Source organism: Corythoichthys intestinalis, chromosome 20 (assembly GCF_030265065.1).
Source record: "Corythoichthys intestinalis isolate RoL2023-P3 chromosome 20, ASM3026506v1, whole genome shotgun sequence".
In the NCBI taxonomy this organism is placed as follows: domain Eukaryota; kingdom Metazoa; phylum Chordata; class Actinopteri; order Syngnathiformes; family Syngnathidae; genus Corythoichthys; species Corythoichthys intestinalis.
The window spans coordinates 6577858-6595697 of NC_080414.1; the positions used below are offsets into that span (position 1 = coordinate 6577858).

At 39.5% G+C, this 17840-nt stretch overlaps 1 protein-coding gene across 10 annotated transcripts in view; it reads left to right on the top strand.

The window, feature by feature from the left end:
* Window positions 1–17840, top strand: part of ctnnd2a (catenin (cadherin-associated protein), delta 2a) — a 542938-nt gene that overhangs the window by 441019 nt on the left and 84079 nt on the right. For all 10 annotated transcript variants that reach the window (XM_057823756.1, XM_057823762.1, XM_057823757.1 and 7 more), the window contains one exon: window positions 8153–8335. In XM_057823756.1, coding sequence (XP_057679739.1) covers window positions 8153–8335 — 183 coding nt within the window. The remainder of the gene's footprint in view (window positions 1–8152; window positions 8336–17840) is intronic.

The following is a 17840-nucleotide window of genomic DNA, read 5'->3' on the forward strand; positions in this document are numbered from 1 at the left end:
TATGCAGAAACGTGAGAAATTCCAAAAGTTTCAGATACTTTTTCATACCAATGTACCACGGAAACTTCTCTCTAATTATTAAAAAGACTAAGGAATCCCATTTCACTCAGGAATGTAATAGGAACAGTATTTTAGGGATTGACTATTAATGAATTCATTGCTGGTCATTTTAAAACTCTTAGGGACCGTAGAGTTCTTTCTTTGACCATTTCCTAGTGTATGACGTTCCCATTTGACCAAGCCTGCAGCGAACATGCGCTCGTGTCAAAGTATGTGTTGCCCAGTCGATATCACATAAACAATGTTGTGGCTGGCTGGCTTTTCAAGGTCTCCCTGTCTGCCAGGCTCTCTAAATGGCCTTCCTTAATCACTGTTTATCCGCCCGCTCCTCTCCGCCATCTGACTGCAGCCACCAGAGGAGCGCAGCCGTTGCCTTGCTAACAAAGACTGATTGGCAGGTGAACTTCCAGGCAGTTATTAGCAAAATAGCCATAAATGCTACCTGCTGGCTCATGCTTTGGCGCTCATTTGGTTTACATCTTCTGTTGGCTTTTTAAGTGCTAAGATGAAGACACAGTTTTGTCGGACTTGAAATGAAAATACATTAACCTGAATATGTTATTGTATAATAGAAGTTAGTGGTGGGATCCTCTGCGTGGCTTAAGTTAATGATATTGGTCAGGAAATCTTTCTAGGATGTTCTACAAAATGGCTAACAAACAGGAAAAACATGCTTTTTTTCATCCTTGTACTGTGAATTGGATTGAGTTTGTCAGAAGTAGACGTCCAATCCGTTTAAAGTGGGAGGGTGGCAGCGGTGGGAATGTTCATTTGCTGCCATCCCTCCCACTTCAAACGGATCGGACATCCATGGAGGTCAATGGCAACTAGGGCTGCAGCTATCGATTATGTTAGTAGTCGATTAATCGATGAACTAGTTTGCGAATAATCCAGTAATCGGCTAAGGAACATGAAAAATCAAAATACCTGAGCTGAGCTTCAAACGATATTTTAAAAAAAAAAAAATTAAATAAGGATCTATGTTTAACAAAAGAACAATTGGCTAACTTACATAGCAAAAGTCCGCTAAATGCTATAAAACTATGCCATAAATGCTATAAAACACAAACTTTTTTTTTTTTTAATTTACAATGCTCCTAACAAATGGTTCAGACACATATTCCCGCAATAAATGGCTAAATATACTCATAAACTAAATTATGATTTCATTAAAAAAAAATTAGCTCAAACAAAAACTTACCTTATGTTGGTCTTAACATGGAGCAGCTGGATTCACCCATGTAAAATGAAACAGACTAGAGGGCACTGTATCCACTCAAACCAATAAAACTGAATGCAAACACTTTCGAAATAAACCATTACAACGCCACAATCAAACAAATATTCGAATCAGCAAAATTTAATTCGAACCTTTTTTTCTAAACGAATACTCGAGTTGATCAATTAATCGTTGCAGCACTAATGGCAACCAATATTCCACCACAATTGAAAACGCACGATAAACAGTACAAAAGGGGTTCTATACAGCCGTCGCCGCTGGATGCTTCACAAGCAAGAAATGTGCGCGCAGGCTGTCACCTCTGTCACTCGACTCGTCTGTGTGCATTCGCTTCCTGTTCTACACTTCCTGCGCCAAAGTAAAAGCATGCATTACAAAACAAAAGTCAACATTAAAAAAAAGCAACACAAGAGAAGCAGGCATTGTAAAGTCGAACTCATGTAGGTCATAACCCGAGGACTACCTGTATCACCTTTTAAGATATATTGTCACACCCCTGTTGGAGATTATACATAACGTTTGCCTGTTTCATTGCAGGATGTAGATTTTATGTGACTGCGATTCAGCGGAGTGCGACGTTGTTTTGTTTGTCGCGTCTCCAGAGTGTGTTCAATTATGCTCCCTGGTTGTTCTTGTGTAAAGTGGCGGTCTCTTGGCGAAAAGATGGATGATTTGTCTTTGTTAATTTCCACTCCGTTGACTCCGTGACACCCTGCTTTCAGAGTCGTACTAAACACAGCTGCAGACTCTAAAGCATATATTTACACATTGGCATGATCTCATATTCATCAGGTTAGTGGCGTGTTAGAAAATCTATTGGACCTGTCATGTTTTTTACATAGGTTTGGTCTCATTGGTAGGGCCAATATAACAGCATAACCTGCATGTACACTTTTGGGACATTACTAGAACCAAACAGAATGGGTGAACGGGGGGCAGGGCTACATTTCTCAAGAATATGAACTAGGGTTGTTCCTATCATGTTTTTTTGCTCCCGATCCGATCCCGATCATTTTAGTTTGAGTATCTGCCGATCCCGATATTTCCCGATCTGATTGCTTTTTTTTTTTTTTTTTTTTTTTTTTTTTGCTCCCGATTCAATTCCAATCATTCCCGATAATTTTTCCCGATCATATACATTTTGGCAATGCATTAGGAAAAAAAGGAATAAAACTAGGACGAATATATACATTCAACATGCAGTACATAAGTACTGTATTTTTTTATTATGACAATAAATCCTCAAGATGGCATTTACATTATTAACATTCTTTCTGTGAGAGCGATCCACGGATAGAAAGACGTGTAATTCTTAAAGGATAAATGTGACTTTGTATATCGTGACTAAATATTGCCATCTAGTATATTTGTTGAGCTTTCAGTAAATGATACTGCAGCCATGCCCAAATGCAGATGGGAAGTGGAACCATGAATGTGCGTAGTGCTACCAATTGATATATCTTCTCTGCGTTGGGAGATAACATAGGGTGTTAAGAAAAAGATCAATTACTACCTTGCTTCCTCACATTGCTTCCCACAATATTTTTAGTCGTAGGGAGAGGGATTGTAAGGCATTAGCCAATTATAAAAAGGCTCCAAAGGCTGCCAAAATTCACTCTACTCATTTTACGCTGCCTTTTAGCTCTCTATATAGGTAAAACGGCGCCATTACAGATTGAGCGCGACAATGCGTGAGTGGGTCGTGCAGTGCATGCATTAATTGCGTTAAATATTTTAACGTGATACATTTTTTAAAAATTTATTTACCGCCGTTATCGGGATAAATTTGATAACTCTACCTTAAGCCTAAACTAAGACTCTGGATGAGTGTAACATATTATGTTTGTAACGTTAAATACAATTAGAAACCGATTTAATTAAAATATATACATATACAGTATATTAAAAAAAGGCATGTCCGATATTTTTTTGTCAATTCCGATACTTTGAAAATGACGTGATCGGAGCCAATCGATCGGGATGCCATCTCTAATATGAACCTAATTAATTCATATACTAAATCAGGGGTGCGACCAGTCGATCGCATCGCTAGTGTGGGTAGCTCGCAACATGCAAAAAATATATATATATACGAACAAATTAAAACTAGTTCGCCATATATATGGCGGAAAACACAGACAAGACTGAAAAAGCAGTTTCCGCTCTAGCACCCCTCTTTAAAAATAAACTGCTGTATTTTAAGCCAAAAGAACTGTTGTGTTTGATAGAACAAGTTGTCTATATGCTGCCATAACAGATTCATGGCGCATTAAGTCCGCGAACTATTTTGGATTTGTCCGTTTTACCCTGTTTATAGACGTCGAGTAACCGCTTTTGTTTCAAACTAGCCATAAAAAGAAGGTAAGTAATTATATTTATTATTCGAAATGTCTGTCATGTTTAGCTTAGAATCAATAATATTTCGTTTTTAAAAAATGACTTTAAAAATTATTCACTCGCATATTTTAAACTTTTAAATAAATTACGTCACAATGAAAAAATCAGTGTCTGGAAAAAAAGACACAGATCTCTACCTCATGACTAATGCTTAATTGTATTTTTTTTTTTCGTTACTGTCGCATTTTCTCCAATATTTTAGATGATAAATAATTGATCCAAACAAAGAAAAATTGAAAAAAAGGGTAAATATATGAAAATCTCACAGACCTTCTTGATGTCTGTGATTTCTGCATCGCGACCCTTATTATTTATTTATTTATGTATTTATTTATTTTCCCTTCAGGCATGACAAATCCAAACAAACATACAGCATTTATATGTGTTTACAATTAATTCAACCAGAAAAGAAAATGGCTGACAGGAGAAGCCGAAGCTTATTGAAACCCGTCCCCAGTAAACCATATAGGACGCAGATACGGGGACGACTTTCGCTATTTTCATTTCATTCGGAAATGTTCCAGTTTCAAAAGAAAGATAAAAAATATACGTTAAAGGCTGAAGAATGTCATCTATTATAAGTTTTATAAGCCTCATGTCCATGCCTTGCACGTCTGTCGAGGCTTTGTTTCCCAATGTCCCGACCAGCTGCCTTATCTCAGTGTCCTTCACAGGGTGCAAAAATAAGAATATGCTGGATACCTTGTATATATCATTTATATATAGTAGAAACAATTTTGGTCCCAAGACAGAGCCTTGAGGTACTCCACATGTAACTTCAAGTTTTTCCGACCTTTTCCCACTAATTGTCACATATTGATGCCTTTTAGATAGATAACTACGTATCCAGTCTAGAGCTATTCCTCTAATTCCCAGTCGCTCTAATTTATCAAATAATATATTATGATCTACTGTGTCAAATGCTTTTTTCAAATCCAAGAAAATTCCAACAGAATACTGTCCTTGATCAGTCGCATCCGTAATAATTTCCATTGACGCCGTCAGCGCTTGTGCGCTTGCACATGCTACATGGAGTTTTGAGATCGAAAAGTGGTAAGTACGGCATAATATCTCGTTAAAATCGTGGCGTCTGTAATTATGCTCTCGCGTGCGCTCACCTCCAGTTAGAGTTTCGCTGTTTAAATTTTTTTTTTTTTTTTTTTAAATGCCTTCCTGTTCAAAAATTTTCTTCCACCAGGAAATTGAGATTTTAAGCTTTCCAATGATGTATCACACATGCATATAGGACAATTTTGAAATTTGGCCATATTGGGGGTATCAGAGCAGAACTTCAAGTCACCTGAGTGTTTTCCACCATATATATGTACATAGTAAATTATGTGGTGTGTATGTTGCGAGGTTATGCAGCACCCATCTCTCTGGAAGCAGCTTCTTGCTCACATTTTTTTCTGGTTCTATAGTTTCCAGCAGAGTTCACTACATTTCTCACAGTTTAATTAACGTTAACAGTAGAAAACGCAAACAGTAAGACACTTTTCAGTTTTGCAGGTTAGCAAGTTCACACAGTTTAATGTTATGTGATGTTATTATAACAAAGCAGGTTTTCAGAGACTTCAGGTGGCATATAATGACTCTCTGAGAATCTTGTTGAAAAGGCCCAGATGGAGCAGTGCTTCAGATATGTTTGTAGCGGCTCGAATGAATACCCTTCAATCTGTTTTGAGGATACTCATGTTTAATTTTATTGGTCGTCTGGATGGTTCTAAAAATGTGTTGGGCCTGACTAACATTTTGCACAGTTTTGCACGCTACTTGTCACGGTTTTGGAAGCACTGGTATATGTGCCTTTTAAAAGTGGGTCGCTAGGAAACCCAGTGTTGTTTGATGTAGTCCACTTGTTTTTGTTTTATTGTTTTTATTGTTATGTTTTTGTTCTCTTGTGTTGTGTTATTGTGATTTGGACATTGGGCGTGTTAGATAAAAATTTCTACACTGCTGGCCAAAAGTATTGGCACCTCTGCAATTCTGTCAGATAATGCTCAATTCCTCCAAGAAAATGATTGCAATTACAAATGCTTTGGTAGTAGTATCTTCAATTATTTTGCTGGCAATGAAAAAACACAAAAGAGAATGAATACAAAAATTGAATCATTATCATTTTACACAAAACTGGGCCGGACAAAAGTATTGGCACCCTCAGCGTAAGACTTGGTAGGACAACCTTTAGACAAAATAACTGCGAACAACCACTTCCGGTATCCATCAATGAGTTTCTTACAATGCTGTGCTGGAATTTTAGACCATTCTTCTTTGGCCACCTGCTCCAGGTCTTTGAGTTTTGAAGGGTGCCTCCTCCAAACTGCCATTTTCAGAACTCTCCACTGGTGTTCCATGGGATTCAGGTCTGGACTCATTGCTGACCACTTTAGAAGTCTCCAGTGCTTTCTCTCAAAACATTTTCAAGTGTGTTTTGGGTCATTGTCCTGCTGGAAGACCATTGACCTCTGAGGGAGACCCAGCTTTCTGTACATTATGATGAAAAATTTGTTGGTAGTCTTCAGATTTGATAATGCCATGCACACAGTCAAACAGTCCAGTGCCAGAGGCAGCAAAGCAACCCCAAAACATCAGGGAACCTCAGCTATGTTTGACTGTGGGGACCGTGTTATTTTCTTTGAAGGCCTCGTTTTTTTTCTTCCTGTAAACTCTATGTTAATGCCTTTTCCCAAAAATCTGTACTTTTGTCTCATCTGACCAGAGAACATTCTTCCAAAACGTTTTTTGGCTTTCTGAGATTAGTTTTGGCAAACTCCAGCCTAGCTTTTTTATGTCTCTGGGTCAGAAATGGGGTCTTCCTGGGTATCCTGCCATAGAGTCCCTTTTCATTCAGATGCCGACTGATAGTACGAGTTGACACTGTTGTACCCTCGGACTGCAGGACTACTTGAACTTGTTTGGATATTAGTCAAGGGTCTTTATCCACCATCCGCACAATTTTCGTTGGAATCTCTCGTCAATTTATCTTTTCTGTCCACATCTAGGGAGGTTAGCCACAGTGCCATGGGCTTTACACTTATTAATGACACTGCTCATGGTAGAAACAAGAACATTCAGGTCTTTGGAGATGGACTTGTAGCCTTGGCATTGCCCATGCTTCCTCACAAATTTGGTTCTCAAGTCCTCAGAGAGTTCTTTGGTCTTCTTTCTTGTCTCCGTGCTTAATGTAGTACACACAAGGACACAGGACAGAGGTTGAGTCAACTTTAACCCGTTTTAACTGTCTGCAAGTGTGATTTAGTTATTGCCACCACCTGTTATGTGCCACAGGTAAGTAACAGGTGCTGTTAATTACACAAGTTAGAGAAGCATCACTTGATTTTTCAAAGGGTCCCAATAATTTTGTCTGGCCCATTTTTGGAGTTCTGTGTAAAATGATATTGATTTAATAAAAAAAAGATTTAAATTAAATAATTAATTAAATTATTCAAATTATTATTATTATTTTTTTAATTGTGTTTTTTTTATTTTTTATTGCAAGCTAAATAAATGAAGATATTACTACCAAAGCATTTGTAATTGCAATCATTGTCTGGGAGAAATTGAGCATTATATGACACAATTGCAGGGGTGCCAATACTTCTGACATCTATCTTATGCTAACTCTGATACGGGTCGGACTTTCAGTAGCAAAATTAGTGGTGTGTTTCCCACCTCCACAACATTGGCGTCTTTTTTAATTACTTACAGTGGCTGCTGCTGGCCGAAAGAAAAAACTTCTAATGTCCCTCCTCTCCCTGCAGAGGAGGTGGCATGTTGTCAACATGTATTTCTGTCTTTCTGTGAGTGTGTGTGTGTTGGGGGTGGGTCAAGTCATCAGCAAATCAAACATGCATTTGAGGGGGGTTAAATGCGCCGGCGCATTCAGCAAGGGAAAAGGGGTAAATGTAAGTTTGAACATAATGAAAATAATTCACTTCATAATGGTAGGGTCAATTTTATCCTTACAACATATGGGAAGACAATCTAAACTACCTGTATCACTGAACTCATTATATAATGCATAATGTTTAAGGTTGCTTAAAAGTTGGTGGGGACAATTTGAGCATCCTAAAAAGTTGCTAGTGTTATGTCCCTACCGTCCCTATGCAAACTTACGCCCTTGATTTTTTTTTGGTAGTTCTTCTTCATGACGAGCCGTTTCCCGGCTTTGAGGTGATTAACTTGCGCTGTGAAGCTCACCTATTACTGTCGTTTTTCTAAATTTCTTCTGATCTCGTTTCAAAATAAGATCTAATAAAACATCTATTCTCCGTCCTCTCACGCTGTCCATCAAGTTTCCCCTGGAGTGGAATGCGGATAAAAGTACTGCTAGTAGGCGACAAAGCGCTTTTTATCACACTTTGAGCTGCGCTCTCGAGTGTGACGTTTCATTTAAGTGCATCAAGTGCACATTTCCTAAATCTGTCCTCTCATCTTTCTCATTTTCCAACTCAGACTGTGGAGAACTGCGTTTGCATCTTGAGGAACCTGTCCTATCGCTTGGCAGCTGAGACGTCACACGGTCAGCAGAGCGGCTTGGAGGAGCTGGACGGCCTCCTCTGTGACTCTAACGGTCGTGATGGAGAGAGCTCGGGCTGTTGGGGAAAGAAGAAGAAGAAAAAGAAGGCTGGCGATCAGGTAAAATTGCAATCACGGGAATTCAAAATGTCTGCATTGCAGTTTGGTTTGCTTTCAAAATACATCTTACGGGCCGCTTCATGAGGGTCGTGGAGGTGCTGGAGCCTATCCCAGCTAACTTTGGGTGGTAAACGTGGTACTTTTTGAATTGGTTGCCAGCCAAAACAACCATTGACACACACAAAATACTAATTTGGACAATTTGGAGTGTTAATCAGCTTACCATGCATGTGGGAGGACACCAAAGTACCTGGAGAAACATGCAAACTCCACACAGGAACCCTTGATCTCATAACTGTATGGCAAACATGCTAACCACATAGCACTTTTCAAAATGCATTTCTTCGCAAAGTGTTTTGCCTCTCGCAAACTAGTTTGCTTAACAGTTTAAGTCGCTCTCATCTGCTGTCTGAATCTTTACTATGCATTTGAGGCTCTAAAAAAATCGTCTTTCGAAATGTGGCATAGTGGTAGATTGGGAATGTGAATAGACATTAATTGGTAACACTTTATTTGACATTGGCGTCATAAGACTGTCATAAGACCGTTATAATTATGACGTGACACTGTCATGAGCATTAATGAATGCTTACGACGGATGTCATTAAGTGTCATCAAGCAAATTTTGTTACTAACTGTCCAGTCCTTATCTTTTACATCCATTCAAAAGTGACATCATTTGTGGGATGACACTTAATGACATCTGTCATAAGCATTCATTAATGGTCATGACTGTGTCATGTCATAAATATGACGGTCATATGACGCCACTGTCAAATGAAGTGTTATCCATGACTTCAATGTACCGTATTTTCCGCACTATAAGGCGTGAAGGGAAAAGGTACCGTTCTCGCACACACCATATTATTGTTTGCATTAGTCTAACACATTCATCTAACTATAGTTTAGCCAGACTTCACTCAGTGCCCTTAACACAGTAAATATAATCCCCTTATCGGGGCTCCTGAGGGGGAAAAGGAAAAAATGGTACCATTTCTCGTAGGCACCATCTAACTGTTTGCAACACTCGAACACACGTAATATAATTAACCAGGGAATAGTATCATTTCTCATATTTACTGTAGGACTGCACCTAATATAAAATAAATAGCAGACCATTGTTTAATGAAAAGCAGCATAGATACACAATGACATCTTATCATAGAAGCCCAACATATGCGTCACGAGCAAGATTGACGCACCAAAACTTGCAAATCAATTCTGCAAGGACAAAGCGCTCTTTGTCCTAAAACAAGTAGAGCCAGCCCGGATAACAAAGTTGATAGCGGGCGCTTGTGACATCAAGACCAGCGTCGGTCGCTGTGGGAACCACATCCCATTCACGCACGAACCTAAACAGCCCAAAACCAGCCAGAGAGGGATGATCCCAAAGCAACGCCCGGACACACCTTCGGCCGGCCCACGGACTTAAAATACACTGGACACTGAGATAAGACAGATTTTGCTGCTCGGAAACATGTAGCCTTGTTTTGGATTCAGAATTGTCCCTCCGTCGTCTGTTTTTGCCTTGTTTTTGACCATTGTCGACGAATAAATTGTCAACCTGGTTTCGGCGAGTCTTTTTCAAACTTTTGGAACATGGAGTCAGTAGAAAGGGTTAACAGCAGAGATGAACGCGTGAAGTTCCGCCTTCCCGGTTGGCATGCACGGAGGCAGCATCGGCAGAGCGGCACTTTGTTCAGCTTTCGCTGTTTCCGTGCGGCTTGTCTGGGGAGGCGAATTTCAAAAGGCGCATCGGAGTATAAGACCAACCTTCAATGAAGGGCCTATTTTAAAGGGAACCACGGATAGAAAGACTTGTAGTTCTTAAACATTGTTATAGGTTATAATAATTTGGTTTGAAAACACCTCTTGATGTTTTCGTTTTTATACAATTTGTAGAATTAGTTTAACTTGTAGGTGGCCATTGTTGTTGACGTCGCAGGGCAGTGACGTCACTGGACTACGCTGCCAGGCTTCCAGAGTATGAATAGCAACATAAACACGTCATCTGTTCAGCTTTTTCAATTTGAACGTGGGAGTAACATTAACTCATTCACTCCCAGCCATTTTCACTGGAGGAAGGCCCTTCGCTCCTGGCCGTTTTACTGGATTTTGACTGATTTTGCAAGGCCCACAGAAAATTCTGTTCTATTGCTATATAAACATGGAACCCACCAAAAGAAAGATTAGACTCTCTTCTTTCAGCAGAAAAAATGTAAGTTCTTATCTTTTTCCATTCTTTAGAAATCAGCATTAGAAAATAGCATAGTTTGAGCAATTTTCCAGTTTCTGATTAAAAAACGGAGAAAATGAGCTTTTTGTAAACGCAAAAATTTCAAACACAACTTCGACTTTAACACGTCTATTTTTTGCTGGTTACATCCCAAACATCTGAATAATGTTTTCCTTTTACAAAATATCATAAACAACAAGACAAATAGAGCTTTTGATAGCAAAGTAACAATTTATTTACTCATGACTACAGAGAGATAATGCAGTTGTCGCCGAGATGACGCCAACTTTTCCCCCATCGTTGTCTGTCTCACAAAAATTGATTATTTTTTAGTCTCTGCGGGGTCTGCTCGGCGAGCCCGCTGCACTAGTGGTCTCAGTCGTTTTGCTCGGTCGTCCAGCGCCTGGCATCTCAGGCGTCCTCTGGGTTGTTTTGCTCGGTCGTCCGCCGCCTGGCATCATGCCGCCAGCGCTCCGACCGTGCTGCCCGGCTGTTCACCGCTGTTGAATCGGGTTGCGGGTCTTACAAAATGCGCTACTGCCCTCCAGTGGTGAGTTTTATTGCTTTAAAATGCGTTTTGAGCTTTGTTCTTTGTTTCTCAGATAGATCTAAAGCTCTAGATGCTTCTTGTAAAAAAAAAAAATTAAAAACGCAAAAGACGTATAAATACGTTTTTGGGACAATGAAGCATTTAAAAATACAACGTATTTATATGTTTTGGGAGCAAATGAGTTAAATGATCAATCTTTTTTCAGTGAAACAAATATATTTTTGTACATTCAACATCATTTGGGAGGGTCTTAGCTTTCATATAAGCTTTTGTACATTCAACATCATTTGGGAGGGTCTTAGCTTTCATATAAGCCGTTTCTGAAACCAATTGAATATTAAAAGTAAAGATGACCGGGTCGGATCACGTCATTTTCAAAGTATCGGAATCGGCAAAAAAATATCGTACATGACTTTTTTTAATATATATATTTTTTTAATTAAATCGTTTTCTAATTGTATTTAACGTTACAGACAAAATGTCTTACACTCATCTAGAGTCTTTAGTTTTGGCTTAAAGTAGGGCTATCAAATTGATCGCGTTAATTCATTTTTAAAAAATTAATCACGTTAAAATATTTAACGCAGTTAACCCATACGCTGCACGACCCACTCACGCATTGTCGCGTTCAATCTATAATGGTGCCGTTTTACCTATATAGAGAGCTAAAAGGCAGTGTAAAATGAGTAGAGTGAATTTTGGCAGCCTTTGGAGCCTTTTTATAATTGGCTAATGCCTTACAATCCCTCTCCCTACGACTAAAAATATTGTGGAAAGCAATGTGAGGAAGCAAGGTAGTAATTGATCTTTTTCTTAACACCCTATGTTATTTCCCAACACAGAGAAGATATATCAATTGGTGCCACTACGCACAGTCATGGTTGCACTTCCCATCATGCATTTGGGCAGAACAGTTAAATGGCTACAGTATCATTTACTGAAAGCTCAACAAATACACTAGATTGCAATATTTAGTCACAATATACAAAGTCACATTTATCCTTTAAGAATTACAAGTCTTTCTATCGGTGGATCCCTCTCACAGAAAGAATGTTGATAATGTAAATGCCATCTTGAGCATTTATTGTCATAATAGACAAATACAATACTTGTGTACTGTATGTTGAATGTATATGTTTGTCCGAGTTTTATTCATTTTTTTCTTAATGCATTGCCAAAATGTATATGATCGGGAAAAATTATCGGGAATGATTGGAATTGAGTCGGGAGCGAAAAAAAAAAAGCAATCGGATCGGGAAATATCGGGATCGGCAGATACTCAAACTAAAACGATCGGGATCGGATCGGGAGCAAAAAAACATGATCGGAACAACCCTAATTAAAAGTCAGGTTATTAGCAATTGTTTCTCCAAAATGGATAAGCGACAAGACTTTTGTTTGTTAAGACGCATCTAATTATAAGGCGAACTGTCGCTTTGGAAGGCTTTTAGGTGCACCTTATAGTGCGGAAAATACGGTAATTGCAAGAAATCTATTTGATTCTGCATATTAAATGCAATTGAGGGAACACTAGTTCTCTTTTGAGAAATCCAGTCCGGTCGGAGCTCATTCAGGTTAATTTGTGATGACGGTTCAGCCCAGCACTTTAAGTTCTTTTCTTATTTTCCTTTCATTTGTTGCCAAATGGTGTCGTGACAGACATGGGTCCAAATTGTAGAAGCCCGGTTTTCATGATGAAGCAGGAACGCGGTGTCAGTAGTCGACATTAGATCACAAAGTACTCTGTCAACTTAAATATGTTAGCCTCCTTAATAATGAGGCAGGCAACGTTCTCATTCTCTTGTGACACTTCATATTAGTGAGACTCTTTGAAAGCTAGATTTTGTCAAAAGTTGAGTCCTTTCTGTAAACTCTCCTTCCTTTTTCAAGCTAATAAGCTAAAGTTTGCTTAACTCCGGCGAGATAAAATGTCAGAACCAAATGTACCTGTTCCGAAGTGGCAAGTGTGTGACCTTTAAGTCTTAAAGTCATTCCCTATTGATCTGTCACTGCCGAGGTCGGTTGTAATGTATGAGCGCCGGATCGACTCTGCATTGCCAAGTGGAGGATATCACACCATTTCTCTTACAAATGAGCTAGTTATTTTGTCTCCTACGTCTATATACTTTACACAAGAAGTAAAGGAAATGACACCCCAATGATTCCAACCAATTGATTTTCTTTCACTTACTGTCCACATTTGTTACGCTTGCATAGTCTTAGATTCGAATAAAAAGCTAGCTACAACAGAGTCGTGATTTTACATTCACTAGATAATAATCGATAGTAGAGAGAAGAAAATGAGGTAATAGTAAAGAGACAGACAGGCAGCGACAGACGGGAGTAGGCGGTGGCACCGAGATGTTAATGTAGTCCCTTTAATGATTTATTAGAGTCTCTGACAGCAATGTCAAGGAGCAGCGTGGGATCTTGAAGTAAACCTAAATACTCCTAATAAACTGATGCAACCACGTAAACACACATATTTTTCTGCTACAACTGTCAGAAAAAAAATTAAGGGAAAAAAAAAACACTATAAAGACTAAAGTCTTTATGAGTGAATCAATAAGCAGTTGAACCAGACCCACTAAGGTGCTAATTATTGATCTTACGAAGATTTTGGACCATTATAAAAATGCTTACAAATGCAGGGAAATAATTTTCTGTCCTTCACTGTACAAATACGGATCTGAAAACGCATGTTTGGATGACTTTGGTGCGAAGGAACGTTATAATCAGGGGTGGGACTTAGGGAGGTGCTGGGGGTGCGACCGCAACCGGGCCTGGGCCTCTAAGGGGCCCAGTTTGCGGGCATGAAGTGGGTGTGGTTAGGGGAGTAGAGGGTCTGACAGAAGGGTGAGATGAAGGACAGAGCTGGAAAATAGTGTTTATGAGTGACTTCCGGCTTCGGTCTTGCATTGAGGAGGAGGGCGCTGTGACGTGTACGGTTGAAGTCGTCCTCTTCACTTTCCAGCTGTACTTTTATGTATGAGGACGAAGGATTCAGCCGATTTTGCGGATTAATACGTTTATTTTTCTCATCACGCCAGCCAAACGGCTGCAGAAAAATCATTCTGTGTGAGGGAGAGGCGTATGCGCCTTTTTGGAGTTTCAAAAGGTTCCCATTCACCGTGGATATTGGCCAAAACAAGCCGGACTACTGTGGGACCATTGGACTTACAAGGAAGTGAGTAAATATCTTGTTTAGTATTATGTCAAATATTAATACAGCTATTACAAAGTAAACACTACAAACTTTCTTTGAATAAAGGACTACTTACGTTTGATCATTGATAGGCATGTAAAAAGCTCTCCTCGTGCAAATTAGCTGCACGTTAGCTGCACAACAACTGCAGCCGCCCTCCTCCGGGGAGCAAACTGTAAATTGCTCCCCGCCGGGTGGTTTACCGATCCGCGAAGACAATCGACAATCCAGTCGTCATGTCAAATAATCCAGGCTAGTTATGTGAGATTTTCCGCTTCGAAGACTTTGAAACAGCACTCCGTTCGGGTTAGCATGTCGGCTACCTGTCACGCCTCTTGGTTTGTTTACATTCTCCGAAGCCAGGGATGGGAAATGACATACAGTACTGTGCAAAAGTTTTAGGCAGGACACCTGCCTAAAACTTTTGCACAGTACTGTATATATATTTTTTTAATTATTAAATTTATTAGGATCATGGAAGCTTCCACTTGGGGAAAATATATAGATACAGTATATCCTGTATATACATAATATAGCCTAAAACTTGCACAGTACTGTATGTCCGATTTAGGTGTCATAAAATATCGTTCGGGAGGTGCGACAGTAAAGGTGAAGTCGACAGTTTTGACCATCATGGAGTTTTTTTTGCCATGCTGTCCTGAATAAATGCATTTTTATTATTTCATATTCCATTCAGCACAAGACTGTTATTTGTCATGACCATGCCATTTATTTAGCAATTGGGGAAAATACTTGGATAAAAAGAATATCCTGTAAAAATATTGGAGTAGAGAGATTCAAACAATCATGACATTTTGCTGTTCTGTGTCGTATTTTCCTCGCTCTGAATCTTCCCCCTCAATGGGTGGAATTCTAAATCAGATAAAATCGTGACCCCAGTAGAACATAGCAAAATTGCTCCATAATGGTCGACTTCTTGCACCTCCTAAACGATATTTTATGCCACCAGAGTTAGTCCGGCCTTTGTCATTTCCCTGCCCCGGCTTCGGAGAGCGTAAAAAAAACAGGAGTTGTGACAGCTAGCCAACATGATAACCCGAACCGAGCGACGTTTCCTAGTTTCGAAGCGAAAAATCGCACAAAACTAGCCCGGATCATCTCACACGGCAGCGGGGTTGTCGATTGTCTTTACCGAGCGGCAAGGGCGGCGAGCAAGTTACAGCTCGTCCTTCCCCTGGTGCGGGCAGGAGAGCTCGTTTGCCAGGGAAGCAGCTGAAGAAGACCGCCAGACAAACCGGCCGACGTCAGAGCGGGGCGCTGCTCGTGGCCAAGCCGAGGAAAGCGCGTTCTCGACGGGCACGCCAATAGGACCGAGCAGGCTAGATCGTCCATCCAAACCGGCCGACGTCGGAGCGGGGCGCTGCTCGTAGCCAAGCTGAGGAAAGCGCATTCTCGGCAGGCACGCCTTTATCGTCGGCCATGTGGCTTTCTCGGTGGACACAAAATGCAAGCCATCTCCTCATTACAATGTGTGCCATGATATCAGTATTTGACATAATGTAGCTTACTTACTTCACAATGGTCCCACAGTTGTCGGACTTGTTTAGGCCATTATCCGCGGTGAACGGGAAATTTTTAAAACCCAAAAAGGCTCGCGCGCCTCTTCCTGGTGCGGCAACAAAAACCTGCAGCACATAGGACTGGCGTGATGCAAAAATAAACGAAATAATCCGCAAAATAGGCTGAATCCGCAATCGTTCTGCATACTGTAGTATTAGCTGTATACTGAAGATGATTATCCCGATGACGTCACATTCGCAGTCTTCGTCAATCCAGGAAGTCACTCATTTTCATGGCGCGGGATTAAAAAAAATTGAATAAATATATTAGGGCTGTCAAAATGATCGCGTTAACGGGTGTTAATTGATTTTTTTAATTAATCACGTTAAAATATTTGATGCAATTAACGCACATGCCCTGCTCAAACAGATTAAAATGACAGCAGTGTAATGTCCGCTTGTTACTTGTTTTTTTGTGTTTGGCACCCTCTGCTGGCGCTTGGGTCCCAATGATTTTTATGGGTTTAAGCACAATGAGTGAGCATGGTGTAATTATTGACATTAGTGCTGCAACGATTAATCGATTAACTCGAGTATTCGATGAGAAAAAAAAAGATTCAAATTAAATTTTGCTGCTTCGAGTATTCGTTTATTTATTGTGGCGTTGTCATGGTTTATTTTGAAAATGTTTGCAATCAGTTTTATTGATTTGAGTGGATACACTGCCCTCTAGCCTGCCTCATTTCACATGGCTGAATCCAGCTGCTCCATGATAAGACCAACATAAGCTAAGTTTTTGCTTGCACTAGTTTTTTTTTAATGCATTCCTAATTTAGTTTATGGGTATTTAGCCATTTTTGTGGGAATATGTGTCTGAACCATTTGTTAAGAGCATTGTAAAAAAGAAAAAGTTAACGTTTTATAGCATTTAAGCTAGCTGACTTTTGCAATGTAAGTTAGCTAATTGTTCTTTTGTTGTACATAGAGCCTTATTTGTTTTTTTACCGTTCGAGGCTCAGCTCAGGTATTTTGATTCTTCATGTTACTTATCCGATTACTCGATTATTCGAGAAACTACTTCATCGATTATTCGACTACTAAAATAATCGATAGCTGCAGCCCTAATTGACATCAACAATGGCGAGCTACTAGTTTATTTTTTGATTGAAAATTGTACAAATTTTAATAAAACGAAAACAACAAAATTTCTATAACTTGTACTAACATTTATCTTTTAAGAACTACAAGTCTTTCTATCCATGGATCGCTTTAAGAGAATGTTAATAATGTTAATGCCAACCTTTGGATTTATTGTTATAATAAACAAATACAGTACTTATGTACCATATGTTGAATGTATATATCCGTCTTGTCTTTCCATTCCAACAATAATTTACAGAAAAATATGGCATATTTTATAGATGGTTTGAATTGCGATTAATTACGATTAATTAAGCTGCAATTAACTCGATTCAAAGTTTTAATCGTTTGACAGCCCTAAAATATATCGATCGCTCCCACACACATCCAAGCGGTCCATTTCATTCAGGAGCATAAAATACAGTGCGAAATATGAAATAAACATGCTTTTTGCTTTCATGGGCACTTTAACAATAATAATAACCTCGGAAGGAACCTTGAGCTCTAGTTTTTTCCTACCTTTGGGGTGAACTGCAACAAATATTTCTTTTTGCATTCGCTAGGAGGTCTACTCGCAACAAATATAGGCGATAAGTTGTTCTGTGCACGGTCTTCAAACTATCAAGTGTTTGATTTTGTCATCAGAGAATTTATGTAAACCAAGCATGCGCACGAGCTCAAGTGCAAACTTGCCTCGTTTACCATGAAGTGGGTAGGGGGGGAGCAGTTGAGCGGAACGAGAAGGTCGATGGGGAGAAAAAAACCGCTAAGAGGAGGGAGAAGGATGGAAATAGAATCAGAAAACAGGGAAAGATACTTTATTGAAAGGATTTGCGCTGAACTATCCAGAGAGT